We start from the raw sequence: 20593 nt of genomic DNA on the forward strand, positions 1-20593 counted from the left end.
ACCCTGTTGCCATTCAAAAGCATATTTAAAAATCTACAGGCGAAGTCAAGAAAGCATGGTTTCATAATTAACCAGTGAAAAACCACAGTAACTAAATGCCTATGCTCGTTATGTGTACTTACATGGACAAGCAGAATATTAACTATTTTTGAACATGAAATATATACATTTACAGGCAATTAATCTCATTTATAGAAAAAAAATTACTACTTTATATATTCTTGACCAACCACTTAGCTGGTCTAAAAATAATTTCCAAGTAGACTGAATGAAAAACAATGATTATTTAAGCAGCATTTGCAGTATATATCTCTAAAGATGTTTCCACAAGTTTGGGATGTTATTCATGTTACTGTTAGTCTATGTAGTATTCAACCCAGGAAAAATATTTTTGTAGTAAGTATTAATATTGTTGTTTCTGCTTAAGCATTATATACAAGGTATCAGAAAAACTATTTTTGAACAATGGTTTACATGCAAAAAGTATCCTTTTACCTTAGTCATTTCAATGTTAAGTACAAATGGCTTTGTGGCATTTCAATTACAATGGCTCTAATGAGAGAAATCATACTTTTTGTGGCACAAATTTGTTAATCCACTGAAGCTGCTCTATTATTTATGCTATCAAGGCACCCTCAAGTTAATAGTATTTCGACATAAAAGTTTACTTTCTATTGGAAAAGTGACCATGCAAAATTCGCACCTTCTTGCTCAAGATAGACTTACTTAACTGACAAATATATGTGACAAAACCAATTTCAACATGTTGCCTACCGAAGAACAGAATAAAGTATTTTTTGACAGTTTTGGGGAAAAAAATCTGATTACACATCCTTACACACACTGAAACAGCAAGATAAAATAGGAGTGCTCTTCCTGAGCCTTCAATGATAACAGATTAGAAACCTTTTCAAATCAGCACTGGAAAAATACAAGGGATGACAGATTTAAACACTGTATTAGCATGTCCTACTTTTAAACCATAAGCTAAAATACAATAAAGATCCTTGAAGAACAATATTTTATATTATTTCAATGTAAATATCAGTTTTTATCCTAATTTTAAGAAAACAGCTGAAAGCGCAAATTCAGAATTTAAATAGAGAATTCCCATCCTAAGATTTAAATAGAAGACTCCCATCCCAATAAAAATTAACACCAATATACTTCTAAGTAAACATTCAGATACTGATTACAGCATCTAGCCAATAGCAGAATCCTCATCTGTTATCTGTGGAAGTTTAGCCTCTTATTTTGTATTGTAGTATTTTTAAGATGTGAATGGACACAATGGAAAAGTTCCTGCGTTATCTTTCTCACTATTTCCCAGTTACTTCTTAATCAAACAGTGATTTATATCTTCTTAGGTTATTTTGGTATTTCATGAGAACAAATCCCTTCTTCTGCTACAATATAAAAAGGTACTTCCAGACGTATGCACACTAGAAAAATATTATTTGGTGCTGAAGAATATGCAATAAAGGTTTGTCAAAAATAACTATTTTTTCTTGTGTGAAAAGCACTACAACTCAAGAATAAAAAAGTCTCATCTACATATTTAAAACAGATGTAGAGGACATTCCTTACCAATTTAACCACTTACTCTGCACTGTAAGACTGTAACTGGTAACTAGTTAATCCAGGCTTCTCCAACTTAGGAGACTCAAAAATGTTTACAATAGTTCCATCAAATTTCTAAAGATGCAAGTCAGTCAGTTTATCATACCATTTCTTTAGCATATACTTCCTCCATAAAGGGTGAAGTTTTGGCTCTATTACCTGAATTAAGATATAATTTAAAAAAATCACAGAGGGAATAAATCCTTAAGAGATATTAAGATGTCTAACGTCGATTTGCATGTTAGGTAGATGCTTGTATACTTCAAAGAATACAGGTCTGAAAATAACTTTGTGGAGAAGGAATGGATCTAAGAAAGACATTCTGGCAGGTAACTAAACAACCTTCATGAAGCCCTCCTAACTACTTAATTGTGGGATAAAAAGATAATTATAAAACTAGTGGTGAAAAGTTCCTCTTACCTAAATAAGAAGGGATTTGGAAGACATTCTGTAGGATAAAGGAAGAGCATACTGCCTAGACAACTGAAGTAAAAGTAGCTGAATTTGGGACGACAAAAGAAGTCTTATGAATGCAAGTATGGAACACTAAAAAGGTACATTACCTTATTTTCTTCCACATCCACAAGATGTTCCCCTTTTAGCACTGTCTAGTACTAATGTCTGCTTCCTTTTCTGTAATTCATTCTTTTACAACTTCTGCTCTTTGCAAAAGAGCACACAGCATAGATTGCTTCTGGCTCAAAGCTCAGCACACTGATGTATGAGCTGGTTAATTTGGAGGAATATCTTGCCCTGAAGCTGCCTGGATGAGCACTGCCACTGGAGGGAGGCATCCATAACAATCAATTTAGATCACCTTTAAAGGTAAGAGAACTTACTCTTGCAAGCACTAGTTGGGTCTTGCAGTGATGAGGGAAAAGTATGCTCGATGCAGGAATCGTCATCAACTAGGGGATTTTGCAGTTCTTCCAGTATGAAGCTGCTGCCACAAAGATAGCATATAGAGCCTGATGGGAGACACTATGCAGGTATGTACTCCTACATAGCTCACCACACTAGATTAGGTGTTCCACAGGTGGTGGCATGAGCTTCCAGGCCTCATGGTACCTCCCCAGGTATTTGTCTATGGTACCAGGGAAGATGAACTCCACTAGAGACAAAACATTCTTGTGAAAATAATTTCTAGGAAAAGAAAGAAAAAGTAGGAGCAACACTCACACGAGCTGGATATTCCACCCATTAGAAATGGTGGTCATCACCTTGGTATCCAATGTAATTTGGTCTCAACCTGGTAAATCCTAGTAAGCTGATTCCCACAGAACTGGAGGAGTGATACAGTAAGACTGAAGGAGAAAGGGAACTTAAATATCTTTATGAACAAAAGGTGCTTCTTGAAAATTGAACCTACAATAAAAGAAGTGGCTGTTTGTGCTTTTTCTGGTCTCTTTCCATGCATACCTCGGTAGGAAAAAAGCCTTCCTGGCTAAGCTCTTTGCCATGAAGACACTAAAAAACCAGCAGTCCAAAGGAAAGAAAGAATAGGAAAATCAAGTATCAACAATTTTGGCTTTTTTTTAGACTTCATAAAACTCATGAAAATGAAGAAACTGTCCAATTGTTCAGTTTTACTTTCTCCCTTTTCAAATTATCTGCCTGACCCATGAAGGAGGGTGTAACAAGGGAATTCTTGTGGAGTCTTAAGTTAAAATTACTTCCTACCTCATATAGGTTAGTCAAATTTTTTTGCTCTGGACTGGCATTAGATACAAAGGCAGCTTACAGATTTTGCTGTTTTCCCCTATGCTACCAAGCAGGTTTTAAAAATTTATTTTAATTTTTAAATTGGGCTTAGGCCCAATTTATTACTATACTAGTGAATGATGCAGGTTTAAACTCACTTTGTATTAATCGTTAACACAGTCAAAAGTGACAGAATTAAAATCATACCTCAAGTTTGTTCTATACATAATAACTAGAGACGTAACAGTCAGCTACAAAGAAACAGTTAAAGCATTTGGTAAAAACCTACACCTAAGCACATGAAAAAACGTACGGGCTCAGTAGACCTGAAACATCTTTACAGATACCTTTTATTTGTATAGATTTTGAAAAATAACCTTTTGTCTTTGATACACGTATAAGGCTGAAAATATTTAGCTTTTTTTTTTTTTAAAGCCAATGATCTACAGATTTTTACAATACCTCTTGCCATGCACAACTGCCCCAGGATCCTCAGACTTTGCTTCCAACTCCTGAACTTCATCTACCAGTGTCTTAAAAGTAGCTCTCTTTACTCTGTAAGTAATACAGAATACTGCCAGATTTACTCTTCTTGAAAGTAAAAGAACAGGTTGTTTTAACACTTATATAAACATACAATTTACAAATTCATTTTTCCAGATGACTTAAAGTTAAGCTTTACAAGAAGAAATATTATAAAACAAGTCTAAATAATATATTTTATCAGCTGTTCTTGCAAATTAGAAACAACAAATATTTATAAAAAAGACATTACAATTATTGAAACATTTAAAATACTAGTAACACTTGTAATAAAGTTTGTCAAAAACAAACAAGGTGAAAAGTAATTTTATATAATCACCAGAGCTGATCTTCATTTGCTTTTCTTATATTAATAATTAAAACATGCATTTAAAAGTCAGTACTTTCTCCCGTAAACCTTGGCATTTCTGTACTCACACTTTGTATACTACATCAAAAAGTAAAGCTGTCATAGGAATACACAGAAGTCCCATCCAAAACACTCCAGAGCTGAACATCATAGCTGCCTGGAGGAAAAAAACACAAAATGTGATGATGTCATAACAAGAACTAGGAGAAAATCCTTAGAAATATCAATTACTTGGTTGAGGGTATCAAAAGCAAATTTAAATGAACCATTCTAGACTCTCTAATGTGAAATAAAACTTTAACTCCTTTCTAAAGTCCCCTGAGTTGCTTTAGAAATTCAGTGGATAGTAAGCACTAATTCATGTTAAGAAGCTGGTAGAAAGATCACATTGCTTAGCCCTTTGAGAGAGGGGGAATCTACCCCTCCACAACCCTGCTCTGCACCACTATGCTGACTGTAGACATTTCCATTAAAATCAGGTTTATCGAAAATCCACCCACCCCGCCGCCCCGGACAACCTTTGTCAATACATTATGAGCACAATTTCTTACTTGCAATCTGCCCTAACAGGATATAATGGTTCCTGATTCTTGATATGGATATTGGACACTGTTACAATCATTTTGCAATATAACTCGGATCAAAGTTATCTCCAACAGAATTCACTGTACCACAGTTCCCATACTGCCACAGACTCCTGTTCAACAAACTGATTAAAAATGAGAACGAAGAAAACAACTAATTACATAATTATGGAAGCATGCAGCATATTGTTAAATGAAGATCTAACACATTAACGCACGGTGAAATATTTGCAAACCAGATCATTGCTTTTAGCTGTGTGTTTTGCTTTTTTATACACTGCTTTATATTAATACGTAGGAATTTCTCCTGTTCGTAACTTAACTTGGTCTGTAAACATACTAAAAACTAACACACACTAAAAAGCCAAAATAAACATCATAATGTATGGATGTTAAAGGAAAAAAAAAACAACTTTAATCTACCCTTGTAATTCATGCCCAAGTATCTACATCAGTAATATTATGGATGCAAAGAGTATGACAAATACTTAATGAAGCACATATTACTGAAAGATTGTTTTGTAGTCAGTATTAAAAATGCCTTTGTAATATAATCAGATTGCATAGAGATTGAAAGTAACATTGCTACACAACGATACCCTTTCAAATCCTTTGCTTGGAGACTTGGAGACTAATTCCTTTCAAAGGTTAAACCTCAGTATGTAACTAAAATAAATAAGCTGAAATTTTAATAATATTAATTAGCAGACAAATGCAGGTAGCTTGCAGTAGCTAAAGTCTAATTTCTGAATGCATATACATGAACATTTTAGAATTATACTTGATATGTTCATGTGTAAAAACAAAAGTGAATTATTCGCAGAAAAAAACCTCATTCTCATATAGATAAAAAGTTCTATTTACCTTGTTTTCGTATCCGAATTCCTACTGACACTGATTTTTTGGAAGGCATTAGCATGTATTTGAACTGAAAATTTGGTAAACTTTCCACAGCTGTGTTAAAAGGACATACATATTGCTCTGAGATTCTAGTAATTATTTCTGCCAACAGCTGTCACCAAAGGTGTAAACACTGAGCAGTGACAGGTTCAAAATAAAACAATTCACATTTTCAACAGAGGAAAAGAAAAAGAAGATTTTGTATCAGGAAGTGGAGAAAATGTATTAGTACAGTCACTTTATAAGCAAAACATAACTTTTGACATACTTGATGACATTCTCATTTCCTAAAACAGCAGCTAATAGGAAATGTCTATCACAACTACATTTTGCAAGACTTTCTACAATTAAGTAGCAATTAGAGAGACGAAGTTTCCTAAAAACCATGAAAAAGCATAAAAAATACAACTTGAAGTAATTACGACTCTTACTTCCTATCATTAACAACATTTTTTAATTTCTAAGAACATAGCAAAGAGCTGTCCTTGCGTTAGCCACCCTGTATTAAATGTTTGCTGGTGAAATAGCAAAAGTGATAATGTAGGTCTTAGGATGTTAATTCTGACCATTGTAATGCTAACTATGAATGAAGGAACAACTGGCGCCTACTATTCAGTCCATCCAGCCTTTGGCTTTACAAATGAACAACATGAATTGAAGAAAAAAAAAAGTTTTTCTGCGTCATATTTGAAAGCCTGTCAGATTTTTTTTCTTTTACAGAGTTAATCCAAACCTAAAAGATTTAAAGCTGACATTCGCATTAAAGACAGAGGGCCTCTTTGTATTTTTTGGACGAAGAGAGGAAAAAATAAAATCCCACAGAGGTATTTCCTTCCTTTCTGTACAAGAAAGCTCCCCCCTCACTCTGTAGAAAACATTTTTGTCTCTAACTTTTCACATCTCTCTACACATAGGCAGGTCATCTGGGAAATGGCAAACCAATCCTTTCCAGACAATGGCACTAACAGGAGCAGCCTGTTCTGGGGACGGACTCTGGCTGCCTCTGTTCGTGGTTTACAAATTGTTCCTAATGTGAGAGATTTGTGGTCTATGCCAAGTTTTCCCCCTTTAGGCCTTGTGAAACCAAATGGAATCTGCCACAAAAGTGGCTCCCAGGGGAATTCAGAAGTAATCCAAAATGAGAGCTGGGAAGCCTAGTTTATTGTAGGACTTACAAATCCTGCAGGGAGGATAAATAATTTGTCGTCTAGGGAGCTCATGCTCAATATTAGGACTTTCTAAGTGAATTAACGTTGCTTAATAAGTGCATTGTACAGATTTTTACATAAGTTCTTATTTTTTAAAAAAGAAAAAAATGCTGAGAATTACTCCCTTTCATGGCTTAGTGGCAGATTAGAAATCCTGGCTGCAAAACATTTTTAATGAGCTGATGAAGATGTACCGTTAGGAAATTACATGCCAAAATGAACAGAGAATATTCCATTTTTCTTCACTATGAAGGAAATATTCTATGTTTTGCCGAAACAGCTAGCTCAGGTTTTAAAAAGCCTTCTAAAAGTAAAGAGAGAAATATGAAAATAACAGTAAAATTCTTGCTGCAGAAAAGCTTGTGAAAACCATTTTCATTTATCATCTAAGTATGTGTCCTCTCCTTATAAACTACAGAACTATTAAATAATACCTCCTCAGCACCATCAAACCAGCTACAGTTTCTCCTCTAAATAACCTACAGAGACAACTTCATTGGTTTTAGTTATCTGCATGTGTTTGCCTTCATACATGCCAAAGTACTTACTGTTGTAATATTAAAACATATCTGCATTTAACTGCCAGTGCAGTGAAGTTCCAACAAGTGAGTTCCTATAATGCCTCTAGTTTTTCTTTGCTATTTAGAGTTTAAAAAACATCTCATAGTTCCTGTTAATTAAGAACTAAGTAGGAACTCTGCTTATTAGGTATATTAAAAAGGCAGTCCCTCCATTTTCTGCAAATACAAAACAAAGCCTTACTGGTATACAACAAATAGTAAGAGGTACTGAAACAGAGGAACTACCAGGCAGTCAGGAAGCAGATAACTGTGGGTATCTGCACGCAGAATCTGTAAATTCTTACTGGAACAAATCTCCTATGAGATGACAAAGATGAGTAAGGATACACTAAGGAACATGCCTTTACTTCTTGCCTAGCTCCTCTCATTTTCTTCAGCTAAGGATACTACTAGTCCATTGCAAGATCACTGATTTCCTCACTGCAGGTGGGTATGAAGGGTGGACTGTATCCCACAGAGGGATGATTAAGATTTATGATCTTAATTGTATAAACACAAATAATAAATAATATTTTAAATAATAAATACATATATACAAAAGCTCACACACAGAGACATGCACTATAAATCCTAAAGCTTCAAGAAGTACCTCTGTGGTGACCCAGAGCAATACAGAGAATTAACAGAGACTTAGGTCTCTCTTCTACAGATGTGTCCTTAGTTCAGTCCCTTGTTTCAGTGAATATTTTAGTATTTTAAGTATTCATTGGAACACACATCTCAGCCTCAGGCTGAGCAAAAGCCAGCACATTGTCTCTTCGGATCCAGTAAATATTTGATTATTCCATAAAATGTGGAACAGCAGAAGACACAGTTCTCTGTTCAATTACTCTTTCAGCAGAAAACATTACCCTGAAAGTTGCGAAGTACAGAGAAACTTAAATCTGGCTTTTGGGTGACATTCATTTGAGGTGAACGTTCTAGTATTTAACTGTTGGATAAATGGGTATTTTTAAAAATACATGTGATAAGGGTCTAACTGTGGGAGGTAGTTCAGGTTTGCGAATCATCAGATTAGCACTTATCTCTAACCACAGTAAGGCATTTGAGCCCAGAAAGGGATGAAATGCAAGACTGCGCCTTATTACATGTTCTTGTGACTAGCTTAGAGCGGTTGCTCATTTTCACTTTGTGAATTAAGTTCACAGGCATTTAATTCCTTCCTTGCATTTTATGAAAGCCTAGGTTACCTCAATAGATATTTCACATTTGGAAAAAAAACCCAAACAAACCCGCAATAAATCCTGGTACTAGGAATAGCTCTTATGAAGAGAAATGATCAGTTGCTATCTCTGTTGACTTTAGACAGTGATGGAAGAGCTTTCAAAGATAAAAAGCAGGAAAAGAGTAAAGAAAAAAGGCTTCACAGTAAATATTAATACCTGGAAATTTCCTCAAAAAGTTGGAGAGGAGAATGACACACATACAAAAAAAGCTTCCCTAAGAGTTTGGAAGAGAACATTCTGTTAGCAAAAGTTTGGCTAACAAGGTTGCACTACAGCTTGAACTAACAGACCTGAAAAATAACCTTTAGAAAATTAAAGAGAATTAGCCACCTGGATGTGAAATTAGACAAGCTAGAAAATGTTGGCAAGGTGAGATTTATCACACTATTTTTAATCGCGCTTGTAATCAGAGAACATTAGTTATTTTTCAAGAAAAGCCTAGACTGTCCTCTTTTGCCTCAGAGTAAAAGATTCACAGGGAAACGAATCTGAGTTGATTCAAAGATGACATAAGAAATAGTATCTGGCAAAGGAGATGTAAAGTCACAATGAGTGGATGAGTTCTGGTGGTTCTACAGAGTTTGTTATCAGGATAGGGGCTGTCTGCACTGCAATAGGTATAACAGGAAGGAGTAGAGGAAACATTGAGTTTCACCAGAATTTGTAAGGAACTGAAGTCATTCCTCACCACTATGCATCAGGAGAGAAAGTTGCTATGGAGAAAAATGGCACCTGAGTATCATTAAAGTGTCGTATGCATAACTGCAACAGGAATGTGTATTGAATTTGATTCATAACATTTTAAACAGAAAAAAACCCGTAACTTTTGTTTATAAAGGAGATTGGCAATAATATGCTGAGGGAAAGAATTCAGTTAAATGCTGATACCAGGAAAAGACTAACCAATAAAAAGGAAGAATATTAGAATGGTAATACTACCAAGACAGACCATCATAAGCAGAAAAGGTAAATTTGGTAGTTCAAAGATCAGCTCTGCTGTTTCTGTTTGTACCTATGCAGTTAAAGAACAAGAATGGGAATGTAACTATTGAATATGGAATAGATCTTTGAAGTATATCTGGGAATAGCAGACTCTGGCTAACAAATGTCTAGTACTAGACTAAGTACAATTAAACCGTGAAGGTCCGAGGACTCAAAATGGAAACTACCTAATGAGAATTAAATGGAAAAAGAAAAACCCCTTATGAAAATATTTTGGACTCCTGAAGTGAAAGACTAAAAGCAAACTTTATATTTAAAGAACTGAATAAGCTAAAATATGTTAGTATCAGAACGGTAACATAATTTTAGGCTTTCAGGTAAGGATAGATGACTAAAATGGATATGTGTTATGGGATGAATTCTGATTCACTTTAAAAATAAGTCATAACCATAAATCATAATAATAAATCATTGAGTTCTTTTATGAAGCCATAATATTCTCCACAAATGTACATAGAAACATTCTATTTCTCTAATAGAAACATTCTATTTCAAATAGGCATAGAGGGGAAGACAGATACGGATTCCTGATTATTGTTTTGTAAAGACTCACAGGTCTGTAAAAGACAAGCTGGGAAAAAACTTGGAGGAGGATAAAATGTGCTAAAAATGTGGGAAAATGCCCATAGGGTCCTTTTGCTGAGAATGGGCTTGAAAAAGCTTTGGACTATGAGGGAAGACCCCAGCTTTTGTTGTTTAATTATTTCAAAGTTCTTGAAAACTGTATTTCAAACATGCTCTGTAAACAAGCAATAGTCCCTTGCTGAAAATTTACTATACCAATTACTCCCCCCAAAATGAAGACCCAGAATTTTGGATGATATTTTAATCCAGATCGGTAATAAGCAGTGAAGCAGGGGGGAAAAAAAAAAAAAAAAATTACTGGCTAACTCAGCATAACTACCCCAGATATTAGCCATTGAAGAATGGCCATTTTCCACAGATTTTGTGATAATGTTGAGAGACTTCGGTACTTGTTTACCCCATTAGGCTCAAGGCAATTTTTAGAAATACAGATTGTCAACTGAGTTATCTGACAGGTTCCCTTAAAAGCATGGCACTGTACTTCTCTTGTTTCATTGAAGAACTTAAATAGAATCATTATTTATAACTCCCCCTGCTAATATTGAGGAAAAGTACCATGGCAATTTTCTTAAATATACAACCATTTACATTTATTTATTATGCTGTATTCTGCAAAAGTTATTAAAATAACACTCATCTGTTTCTAAAAATGCAAGAGACAAGTATCCATTAATAACATCTTTTACACTGGAGGGACAGCACAGCAGGGCATAAGCCGTAAGATCCTCACAGAGAAGCTGTTGATGTATGGGCTGGATGAACAGCCAGTGAGGTAGACTGAAAACTGGCTGAATGGCCAGGTCCAGAGGGTGGTGGTCAGTGGCACAAAGTCTAGCTGGAGGCCAGTAACTAACAGCACACCCCAGGGGTCAATACTGCCGTCCAATCCTGTTTAACACCTTCATTAAAGATCTGGGTGATGGGGTACAGTGTACTCTCAGGAAGTTTGCTAATGACACAAAACTGGGAGAAGTGACAGATGCAGCAGAGGGCTCTGTTGCCACCCAGAGATACCTCAACAGGCTGAGAAATGTGCGGACGGGAACCTCATGCAGTTGAACAAGGAGAAGTGCAAAGTCCTGCACCTGGGGAGGAACAACCCCATGCACTGATATATGCTGGATGCCACCCAGCTGGAAAGCAGCTTGGCAGAAAAGGACTTGGGGTCCTGGTAAAAAACAGGTTGAACGTAAGCCAGCAATGTGCCCTTGCGGCAAAGAAAGTGAATGGTATCTGCAGTTTCATTAGACAAAGTATTGCCAGCAGAGATCAAGGGAGGTCCCCTCCACTCAGCACTGATGAGGTCACACCTAGAGAAGTGTCCAGTTTTGGGCTCCCCAGTACAAGAGACATGGACATACTGGAGAGAGTCCAACGAAGGGCCATGAAGATGACGAAGGGCCTGGAGCATCTCTCATACAGGAGGAAAGGCTGAGAGAGTTGGGACTATCTAGCTTAGAGAAGAGAAGGCTCAGGGGGATCTTATCAATGAAGATAGATTCCTGAAGGGAGAGTGTAAAGGCAACAAAGTGAGGCTATTTCCAGTGGTGCCCTATGACAGACGAGAGGCAATGAGCACAAACTGAAACACAAGAAATACTTTTTTATTGTGAGGGTGACTGAACACTGACACAGATTGTCCAGAGAGGTTGTGGAGTCTCCTTCCCTGGCGATATTCAAAAGCCAACTGGACACGGTCCTGGGCAACTTGCTCTAGGTGTTGAGGGGGGTTGGACCAGATGACCTCAGAGGTCCATTCCAACCTCAACCATTCTATGATTGTATACTAGCCTGAATACTTGCTTTGCTCTCCATGAGACTAAAACAAACTCCCCCTTTCATATCAGACTTTAGACAAACATCTCCCAGAGAAGATCTGTTCATTAGAGATTGAAGTATCTGGACAGCTACATTTTTAAAAAGTTAAGGGTTTTTTTTGTCTGTTTGTTTTTTGGTGTAAAAAAGCAAAATCAGTAAGGGGATTAAAGGATGTATATCTAGTATTTTAACAAGCACAATTCATATATAAGAAGGTTATGTGGAATAATACAGAGGGAAGCAATAATTAAGAAATTAATCCTGTTAATATAGTATATTCTAATACATCTTTCCTACATGGTGCAGCCAAATATCCAACAAGGAATATTACTGTTTTTCCACGAAGATTCTGCAAACCTCAATCAAATGATCTAAAATTCTGTAAAATACATGCTTGTTCCTTAACTTCAATTTCCGTCAGTAGTTTTATAGATCCCTTGGGTCAGACAGAGCAGAAACAGATGGTGCTCTAGACAACTTTACAGTGCATTATCTACAGTACCACAATAAATTAAGAAGTTCTGCAGATACTGAACTTTTGCTTTTAATCTCAATGTCATACTTCTTATTCCAGTAAGTGTTATAATTTTAAGCTAACTTATTAATCAGGTAGGTGTATAAAAAATGGCCTAACAACTCAGAGCACACAACAGTAACAAATTCAAAAGACTCAGGAGTTGCGCTAGTATGAAACATACACATAAAAGAAAAGTTTCAACTTCAGTTATATCAATGTAGTAGAGAAAGAGATCCATGCAGTTGATTTACTCGGGTCTGCAACAAAAACGTTATTCTAGTCTGTAGTGGCACCTTTTTTGAAAGTAAATGGAGCTTGTTTCATGTAATGGGTCAAAACAGCTGTCCTGTGGTATGACCCACTTCTCCATAACAGTGCTAAATCTAACCACAGAACGCCTACAAAGAAGTATTTTTTTTTTCTTTCTTGTGCCTCTATACTTAAAAGCACAATCTTTACAGGTAAAATATTAAGAAAAAAATAACCTGTAAAGCTGGCTGTTCAGATGCTTCCACACTAGACAGTACTGACAGACAACAAATGCATGAATAAAAGTTACTACAGATAAACATTGTACTGTAATAAAGACTATATTAGGACTGCAAAGTTGTTATAAAATCACTGAAAACTTTTGCAATGTTTTCCATATTTCTCTCTCAAATACTGTGCATCAATTTCCCTCCAATAGAAATTATGTTTTGCTACTACTACCAAAATCCTCCTGGTAGAAAAGGTATTTTAACACTTTGCTATAAGCAGATAAAACTTGAATTCCTAGTATTTTAGGATCTGACTAGAAGAATATAGCCCCTAATTCTTAGAATAAACTCTAGAAGAGAAACTTTTAAATGAATGAGTCTAAAGTACAAACAAAAATAATATGAAGGTAAATAATAACTTCAGCTTAATTAATGATAAAATACGTAAGTCTTGTATCAGACTACTAAAAGACTCATAACTTAAAGTTGATCTGCTACAGTACCTGAACTAGCCATATATAATTATATACTATATAATTAACTACTTGGGTTATCACCTCTTTTTTATCACATATCCTTCTTCAATTTTACAGCCTATTTTTCCATTTTCTTCTGCTTCATAAATCCTGTTGCTTCTCTCACATTTTTTGTCCATTTTTCCTTCTAGGCTGTGTCTGCAGAAAGACAATGGTGAACTAACAGTTTTCATCTGAACATCATCAATCAGGGAAAATGAATCAAGTTTTCTTCACTAAGGACTTTTTTTTTTTTTTTTTAAGTGGAACAGAAACTGTTTTAAGGTTGACAAAATGTAACTGGTTTCTTGTTTGAATGTTGATTCTAAGGTTTTGTCACAATTTTACTAATGAAACATGTTTCAGCTACTATCACCCAGATCGCCTGTTACCAATCTCTAACAGATATCAGCTCTATAACTACCAGTTATTCATATCAGGAGAACACTTGTGCCAAGACACCTCTGCTTATGTGAGCCAGAAGCCACCTTTCAACTCTTCTGGTGCACTACCTATTTGGCAACCTAGTTACCACTATTCATAGGACTTAGGAGTACTGTAACATGAAGAGACATCTAGTTCCCACACTGTGAGGAACAGTACTGTACAGTTGGGATGAATTGGTCCAGTGTGGGAGTAGCAATCTTGAAAGGCCAGAAAACAAAGGTCTTGATGCCAGAACTGCCTCAGCATTCTAGATCAACAGGGCATTTTGGATCAAAGGGGTCCTTGTTTGGCTTTTTTGGGAAAACTCAGAGCAGAAGAGAAAGAAAGAAAAATATACTTGATTATAGTATTAGGAACATGTTGAAGAAGGGGGGGGTAGTGGCCTAGACAATGAACAAAACTGCTGGCACTCTGTCAGAAAGTCATAATTTTTCATTTCATTGTATTTTCTTTCAGAGCACAGCATTTTACAATTTTTCCTTCTGTATTACTAACCTACAGCAACATATATGTAAAAGCCAACTTCAATTATCTTCTCTACAGTTGGACTGATACACAAAATGATGGAAACAAAATTAATGTAAAAAGTAGGGAAAACCTGCAAAAATATGTGACATACTTGTTTCTTTATTCAGTAAGTTATTGGGTGATGCTTTGATACTAAAAGATGAACACAAACCAACAATTCTTATGATTTAACTTTGGGCTGCTAGCTTCAGTACTCCAACACAAAGAGTATTTTTGCAGCATGAACAGACTCTTTTCTTCCATTACAACTCTATTTTTTTCTTGAGGCATTATCTTGTAGTGTTCTCTGTTTAAACACACTTATCAGAGCTGTATAGGTATTTTAAAGGAATAGATGAAAAATCCGAGTTTCAAAATATTTAGATGAAACCTTTCCTCTGCATCCAATGAATGAGTTTTCCACCAGCTCCATATGCTTTTTCTCTCCCCTTCAAGAACGTTGGTATTTTATTTTCTTGGAATAGAACCAGCAATAAGCAGCAAGAATCTCATTATTTTCATGACATTAATATGAAGAAGTGAGACTGAATCCTTACTAGAGTGTTTCAGTAGGTTCTTTTCTGTCTAAAAGAAGCCATGAAAAAGATGTTTGTAGAAGACAGATATCATCATCTAGTTGGGAGTGAATGGTTGGATGAATATTGTATCAAGAATACTGACTCGTAAGACTATAAACCTACTAAGATAGAACTCTTGTTACCAGCTCTAAGGAGCTGAAAGAGAATATATTTAAACTTTATAAGGATTATAGTTGGTAAAATCTCCTTATAAATCTACAGTTTATTAAAAAATGGGCATTTTTAATGAATATATTTGGAAAAAAAACCTCCTGAAAATCCCCTCCAGCATAATGTATCAGATCAGGCCAAGGTAAAACAGACAAAAAGCTACAGAAGTAGATGTCAGCTTTTGACTTGTTTGTTTAATTTCTGCCAAATGTACTTGGATGAAGTCTTCAAGTCTGACTCGCGCGTTTGAAGAAATTAGACAAGCAGTATTTGCATAGGCAAGCACAGATGGCCATATGGATTTGTTTCTATAACACCACAATCTTTTCCGCAGTTAAAATTTGTGAATCTTTTAGTTTGAATACTTATGGAAGGCCTGGACTTGCCTCAGAGAAACCCAGCCAATTCTGTCCTGCCAGAGACCAGCTGATCAGTGAGGGGGCTTCCAGGAGAGCATACAAAAATCCTCCTTCCAATCTGAGCCGGAGTATTTATTGACAGGACTTTTAGCCACACAGAGTACAGGTCAAAAAGTTAGACCAGAGCTTTTAAAATAAGCTCTTATGGTCTATCAGATGTTTAGGAGACTCTATTCTGATGTTACAGACTTCTAACTATAAGCTTAGAAAGAAAACAAAACCAAAACCAACCTCACCCAACACCCCCCCCCCCAAACAACTGCATGCACGAAAACACACATCTAAAGCTACTACATACACATATATGCATAAGCAAACACACTAACAAAATAAAACTATCCATTTCAAGTACAGATACAGTTTTATCACAACAAATAAATGAATTTAGGTTTGTAAGACAGACTACTTTGGTGTCATGTTGAATTCAAACCCCAAGAGTATTTATTTTTGTTGACAGCTACATCTCTTTACGAACAACTGTTTTTCCAAGTTTGTAGGAATTACATTCCCTTCAAAAACATCTTTTGCTCACAGTAACTTCAGAGACTGAACATGTACTAAGTAAAATACTCAGTTATTTCAACAGTGAAGTAGCCACCTTTATGTCATACCAAGTATAACACACCCTGCTGCTCCCACTGTGCTTATTACTATAGAAGTTCTTCTGTCTTAAAGAACAATGTATAAAGTTTTTACAAAATCTCTAAAAACAACAAATTCCAAAAACATTCTATTTCTTCTATAAAATACAGTGTGTATGAAGAAAAATGCTGAAGTAAGATAGCTTCAATTACTTTAATTCAGAATAATGTACATAATTAATTTTGAGTAGTGGAGGCAACATGGTAATATACAAAATCTACATATATACATGGGTAAGAGGTTATACTAGAGAGGAAAAACAGCAAGAAATTGTATAATTTCAAATTAATTTTTTTCTTAGGTGTCCAAGTACTTAAGTTAATTCCTTGTGCTTTCCATTAAAATGTAGTAGTTATATAAATGCCTATATACTATTTTCCCCATAACTACTTACGTAGGAGGTGAGATTTGTGGGTCCGAATTACCTCTAAGTGAGGGAGAGATATGCACCTAAATTTCCCATATCTTACAGGAGCTTTTAAATTGCTGAATTATATCACAGAGGTGGAGTTAAAGGCACTCACCCTTTTACTGGTGTAAGGCTTGATTTAGTTGATATGCTTTAAGAACCATTAGAAGAATATCTTTCTGAAACAAGCAGGTATTCTCAGTTTCTGATTCCCACTGAGAATGCACACTTTTCAGCTCAGGAGGTACTGGCCGTGCCCAGAAGCAGACATTAGTGTCTGGGAAATTAATACTAAACTTCATATGTTTCTGGAACTGAATGGTTTTGAAAATTTGGGACTGAAGTCCCAATTAGATCAGCACAAGCAGCAATTAAGCATCTTTTATGGATTCAGTCCTATTTGCAATATTCAGAGCAGGTTTACAGAAATGGGATAATAAATGAAAGAGAAACCAGTAATTACTGTCAAAAGGTTAAAGATACATTACAATAATGCATTCCAAGCAGCACATTAATAGAAAAGGAAATGTGTGCATGGCAAGCAGCTGCTCATGCAGTGTTATGGCACCTCAACTTTTCTGAGGCTTTATACAGTTGCAAATACTTAGAAATTTGTAAAATTGAAGATGAAAAAATAGCCTTAACTAATGCACTACTTGTGCTACCTCATTATAAAAAAAACCTCCAGTCAAATAAGCACTGTAATTTTGAGTTCTGAATTTGGTAAGACTTCTCTTTAGAAAATTAAAACTTACTAAAGAACTGCAAAGCAGCTTACCTGTCTGTTCTTCCTCACTAGACCATATAATCACAGCCTGTTAGTTGAGCTCCATTTTCACAAGAATGAAAATTAATTCTATTTTAAATAAATATGGCTACCGCATTGAAGAGAAGCAACCCTCTTATGCACCTCTGGTTACCAGAAGGATACAATACAGATTAGGCCTGTACTAAAGACTGAAACAATATTCTTTGCACACATTCAGATATTAGTTAAAAATATACTTTTACCTCTCCTGACATATCAGGTGCCATAGGAATGACTGGCCACAAAGAAGAGTAGATTCCAAAAAACACCACCCAAAGTGCTATGCTGCCCCAGATAGCTATATGGCTGAACTGTTGAAACAAACAAACAAACAAAAAAAGAAAACAGAACAATCATCACAGATGTATTATGACATAAAAAAATCTTTTCTACTTTGTATTTATAATGTGATTCTGATATATTGGATGAAATTTCCATGCCTTGTATTAATTTAACTCTGCTACTTCAGTTAGCTATTTCTTAAAGCAAGATGATACTTTCAGCAGCAATATTACTGCATTTTAAGCCAATTTAAGTTCAATTACAATCAGTTCAGAGTAATTTCATTTTTCTAGTTTAAGGATTACTTTAAGCCTTATCCCAATGTCCTCCTTTGCAGTATTAAGCATTATTTTCTGTATGTGGATATTCTGTCTTTCTATGCAGTAACCACAGTTTAGTTTGATACTGTGGGCAGGGCTGACAAACTGTAAGGGTGTAATATAATAAATAAGAAGAAAATAATACAATTATTCATCCATCATATTTTATAGAACATTTGAGAATATGGTACCGACATTTGCTTACCAACGTCCAATATGAGGTCTCTAATCCAGCCTTCAAACACACAGTTAGAACCACAAACTTAAAAGAGAGAAAGAGAGGGGATTCTTATTTAATATAGGAATCTTAGTTAACATACAGAATTGATTAGTTTTGTTAAACTTTCAGGAGAACAGAAGAAAAAGTTTAATGATTTTCATACTTCATGTTTACTTGCACAAATGAAATAAGGGAAAGGATAATCAATCTCTTCAATTTAAATGTGATTTCCTTAATAATACTCAACAAAGTACTGCGTGTGTCAATGCACCTAGCTGTGTAATAGGGTCCAAACCAAAGTTCATAAAGCAGAAGGCAATCATTTCTATGGACCTGCAGAAGCTATGGAAGAGCCTTTCCACTTTAATAAAATCTGCTCCCCCAAAAATGTAGGACTCTCAGCAGCCCCCAAAGTGAAATTCTTTTAGGCAATAGCTAGCTGTATTTTTTCTCTTTTTTTGTAAGTGTGTGCCCTTAGATTTGAAGTTTAAGTGCCCCTTTGAAATGACCACAGTAAAATGCCACTAGAACATTTAAAGATACATCCCAGTAATGAACTAGTAATAGAACACTAAGAATTATTAGCTTCCATTAATAATCTCCACTCATTCGATTTGGAAAACTCTTCTTTTGTATTAGAAATCTTAAACATTTCCCTTGCCTCCTAGAACTCTGCAAGTCTGGCTCTTACTGAATCATTAGCTTCTTTATCAATGGGATTTTGGTTACACAGAAAGGTTCGTGAAAAGTATAGTCCACTTCAGTAGAGATGGCAGACCCCCTAGTTACGGAGAGGATGACTACTACTTTCTACGTGAAGACAGATTTAGAAGATCTAGATGCTGGGCTGAAAACTTGCATTTGATCAAGCTTACACCAGCCTAAATTAAAAAAAAAAAAAAAAAAAAAAGTTTTGCTTACTTCATTACTACTTCGCTAGTAAATGAATCACCTTTGCCAAACCCTGAAAAGCCAGAGAGTTAACTGTCGGCAGCCCAAGACCTATGTTCTGCATAGAAAGTAACAAGTTGAATGAGTCTGTTATGTCATTTTCATTCTTCCCTCTCACCTTTACTCTGTTCTTATCTTTACTGGTTTTATGGAGCAGTCTCTGAAAACATCATGTTATTGTCCTGTAGGACATATTCCACTTTAGTTTAGAGATGAGCAGTAGTAGAAAGTTTATAATCCCACAGCAAAGACTAGTTGATTCAGGAAAATTGTTTATCTCCTTCCTTTGAAATTCACATAAATAGGTTTTCTGTTTAGCAAAAAAATAGTTATTACATTTTGTAACTGATGTGTGAACATGTATCACAAGTTTTGCTCTATGTGCAATCTGAAGAACATGAGGCTGAACAACTGAGTCACAAAGACCAAGCTCCAACTGTAACAGCTATAGTTTAAACTCTAGTTTGTTGGCCAGGTTGGCAGCAAACTAACAATAGCTCACTGAATCCCACCCAGGAAACAAGAAATCAAACTGGTATTTTGTATAAAGCAGTGAGCTTTTTTAAAAAGAGCTCTCAAGAATGGTCGTACAAATATTTTCATGGTACCCTACTCCTATTTGAAATTTATGTTTGAAGAAATAATTCCAGGACATGATATGAATCAGTGCACATTCCTGACTTTCTTTGTGGATCCAAAGAAACTGTATTAATTTCTGAATCCCTTTGCTACTGATTTTTGCACAAGTGATGAATGTAGACTTCCTAAAAACAGATTAAAAGCAGTGGAAAGAATGAGAAGTACCTTAGCCTTATGATTTTGATATTTCAAGACAATGACTGACAACCGTCAGTGCACATCACTTCACATGCACAGATTTTTTAAAAAATCTTCAGAAAAATCCCCCCCCCCGCAATTTTGAAAGTGTCTCAAATCTTCACGTGTGCTCCAGACCTCCTTGAATTCCTGTGGAAGAGCAGGAATACATCAATTGCAACCCCCATGCCTCCCCAGATTTTCAATCTGAAGTGAATCGGAAATTCTTTGCCATTCTGCAGGTTAGTAGCAAGCAATTAGCCTCTCAAGATGGTGAAGTTTCAGCTCTCCTATCTGAAAGGAAGTTGCAGAAGGTGACAGAACTGCACTGTGACTTCTATTTTATCATTTATGGATACAGCTTGACAAACAGTAATGAGTAGCTCCAGGTTACT

The 20593-nt window shown here is 35.6% G+C and overlaps 1 protein-coding gene across 7 annotated transcripts in view; it reads right to left on the reverse strand.

Moving 5' to 3' along the window:
* Positions 1-20593, reverse strand: part of ATP8A1 (ATPase phospholipid transporting 8A1) — a 127343-nt gene that overhangs the window by 7922 nt on the left and 98828 nt on the right. For 5 of the 7 annotated variants that reach the window (XM_075148987.1, XM_075148991.1, XM_075148990.1 and 2 more), the window contains 4 exons: positions 18417-18473; positions 17813-17920; positions 4282-4370; positions 3784-3876 (listed from right to left, as the gene is read on the reverse strand). In XM_075148987.1, the coding sequence (XP_075005088.1) occupies positions 3784-3876; positions 4282-4370; positions 17813-17920; positions 18417-18473 (347 nt within the window). Of the gene's footprint in view, positions 1-3039; positions 3088-3628; positions 3877-4281; positions 4371-17812; positions 17921-18416; positions 18474-20593 lie in introns of those variants that run through there. The other 2 variants (XM_075148986.1, XM_075148993.1) reach the window with 2 other exon arrangements.

This window comes from Calonectris borealis, chromosome 4 (genome assembly GCF_964195595.1).
Source record: "Calonectris borealis chromosome 4, bCalBor7.hap1.2, whole genome shotgun sequence".
In the NCBI taxonomy this organism is placed as follows: Eukaryota; Metazoa; Chordata; class Aves; order Procellariiformes; family Procellariidae; genus Calonectris; species Calonectris borealis.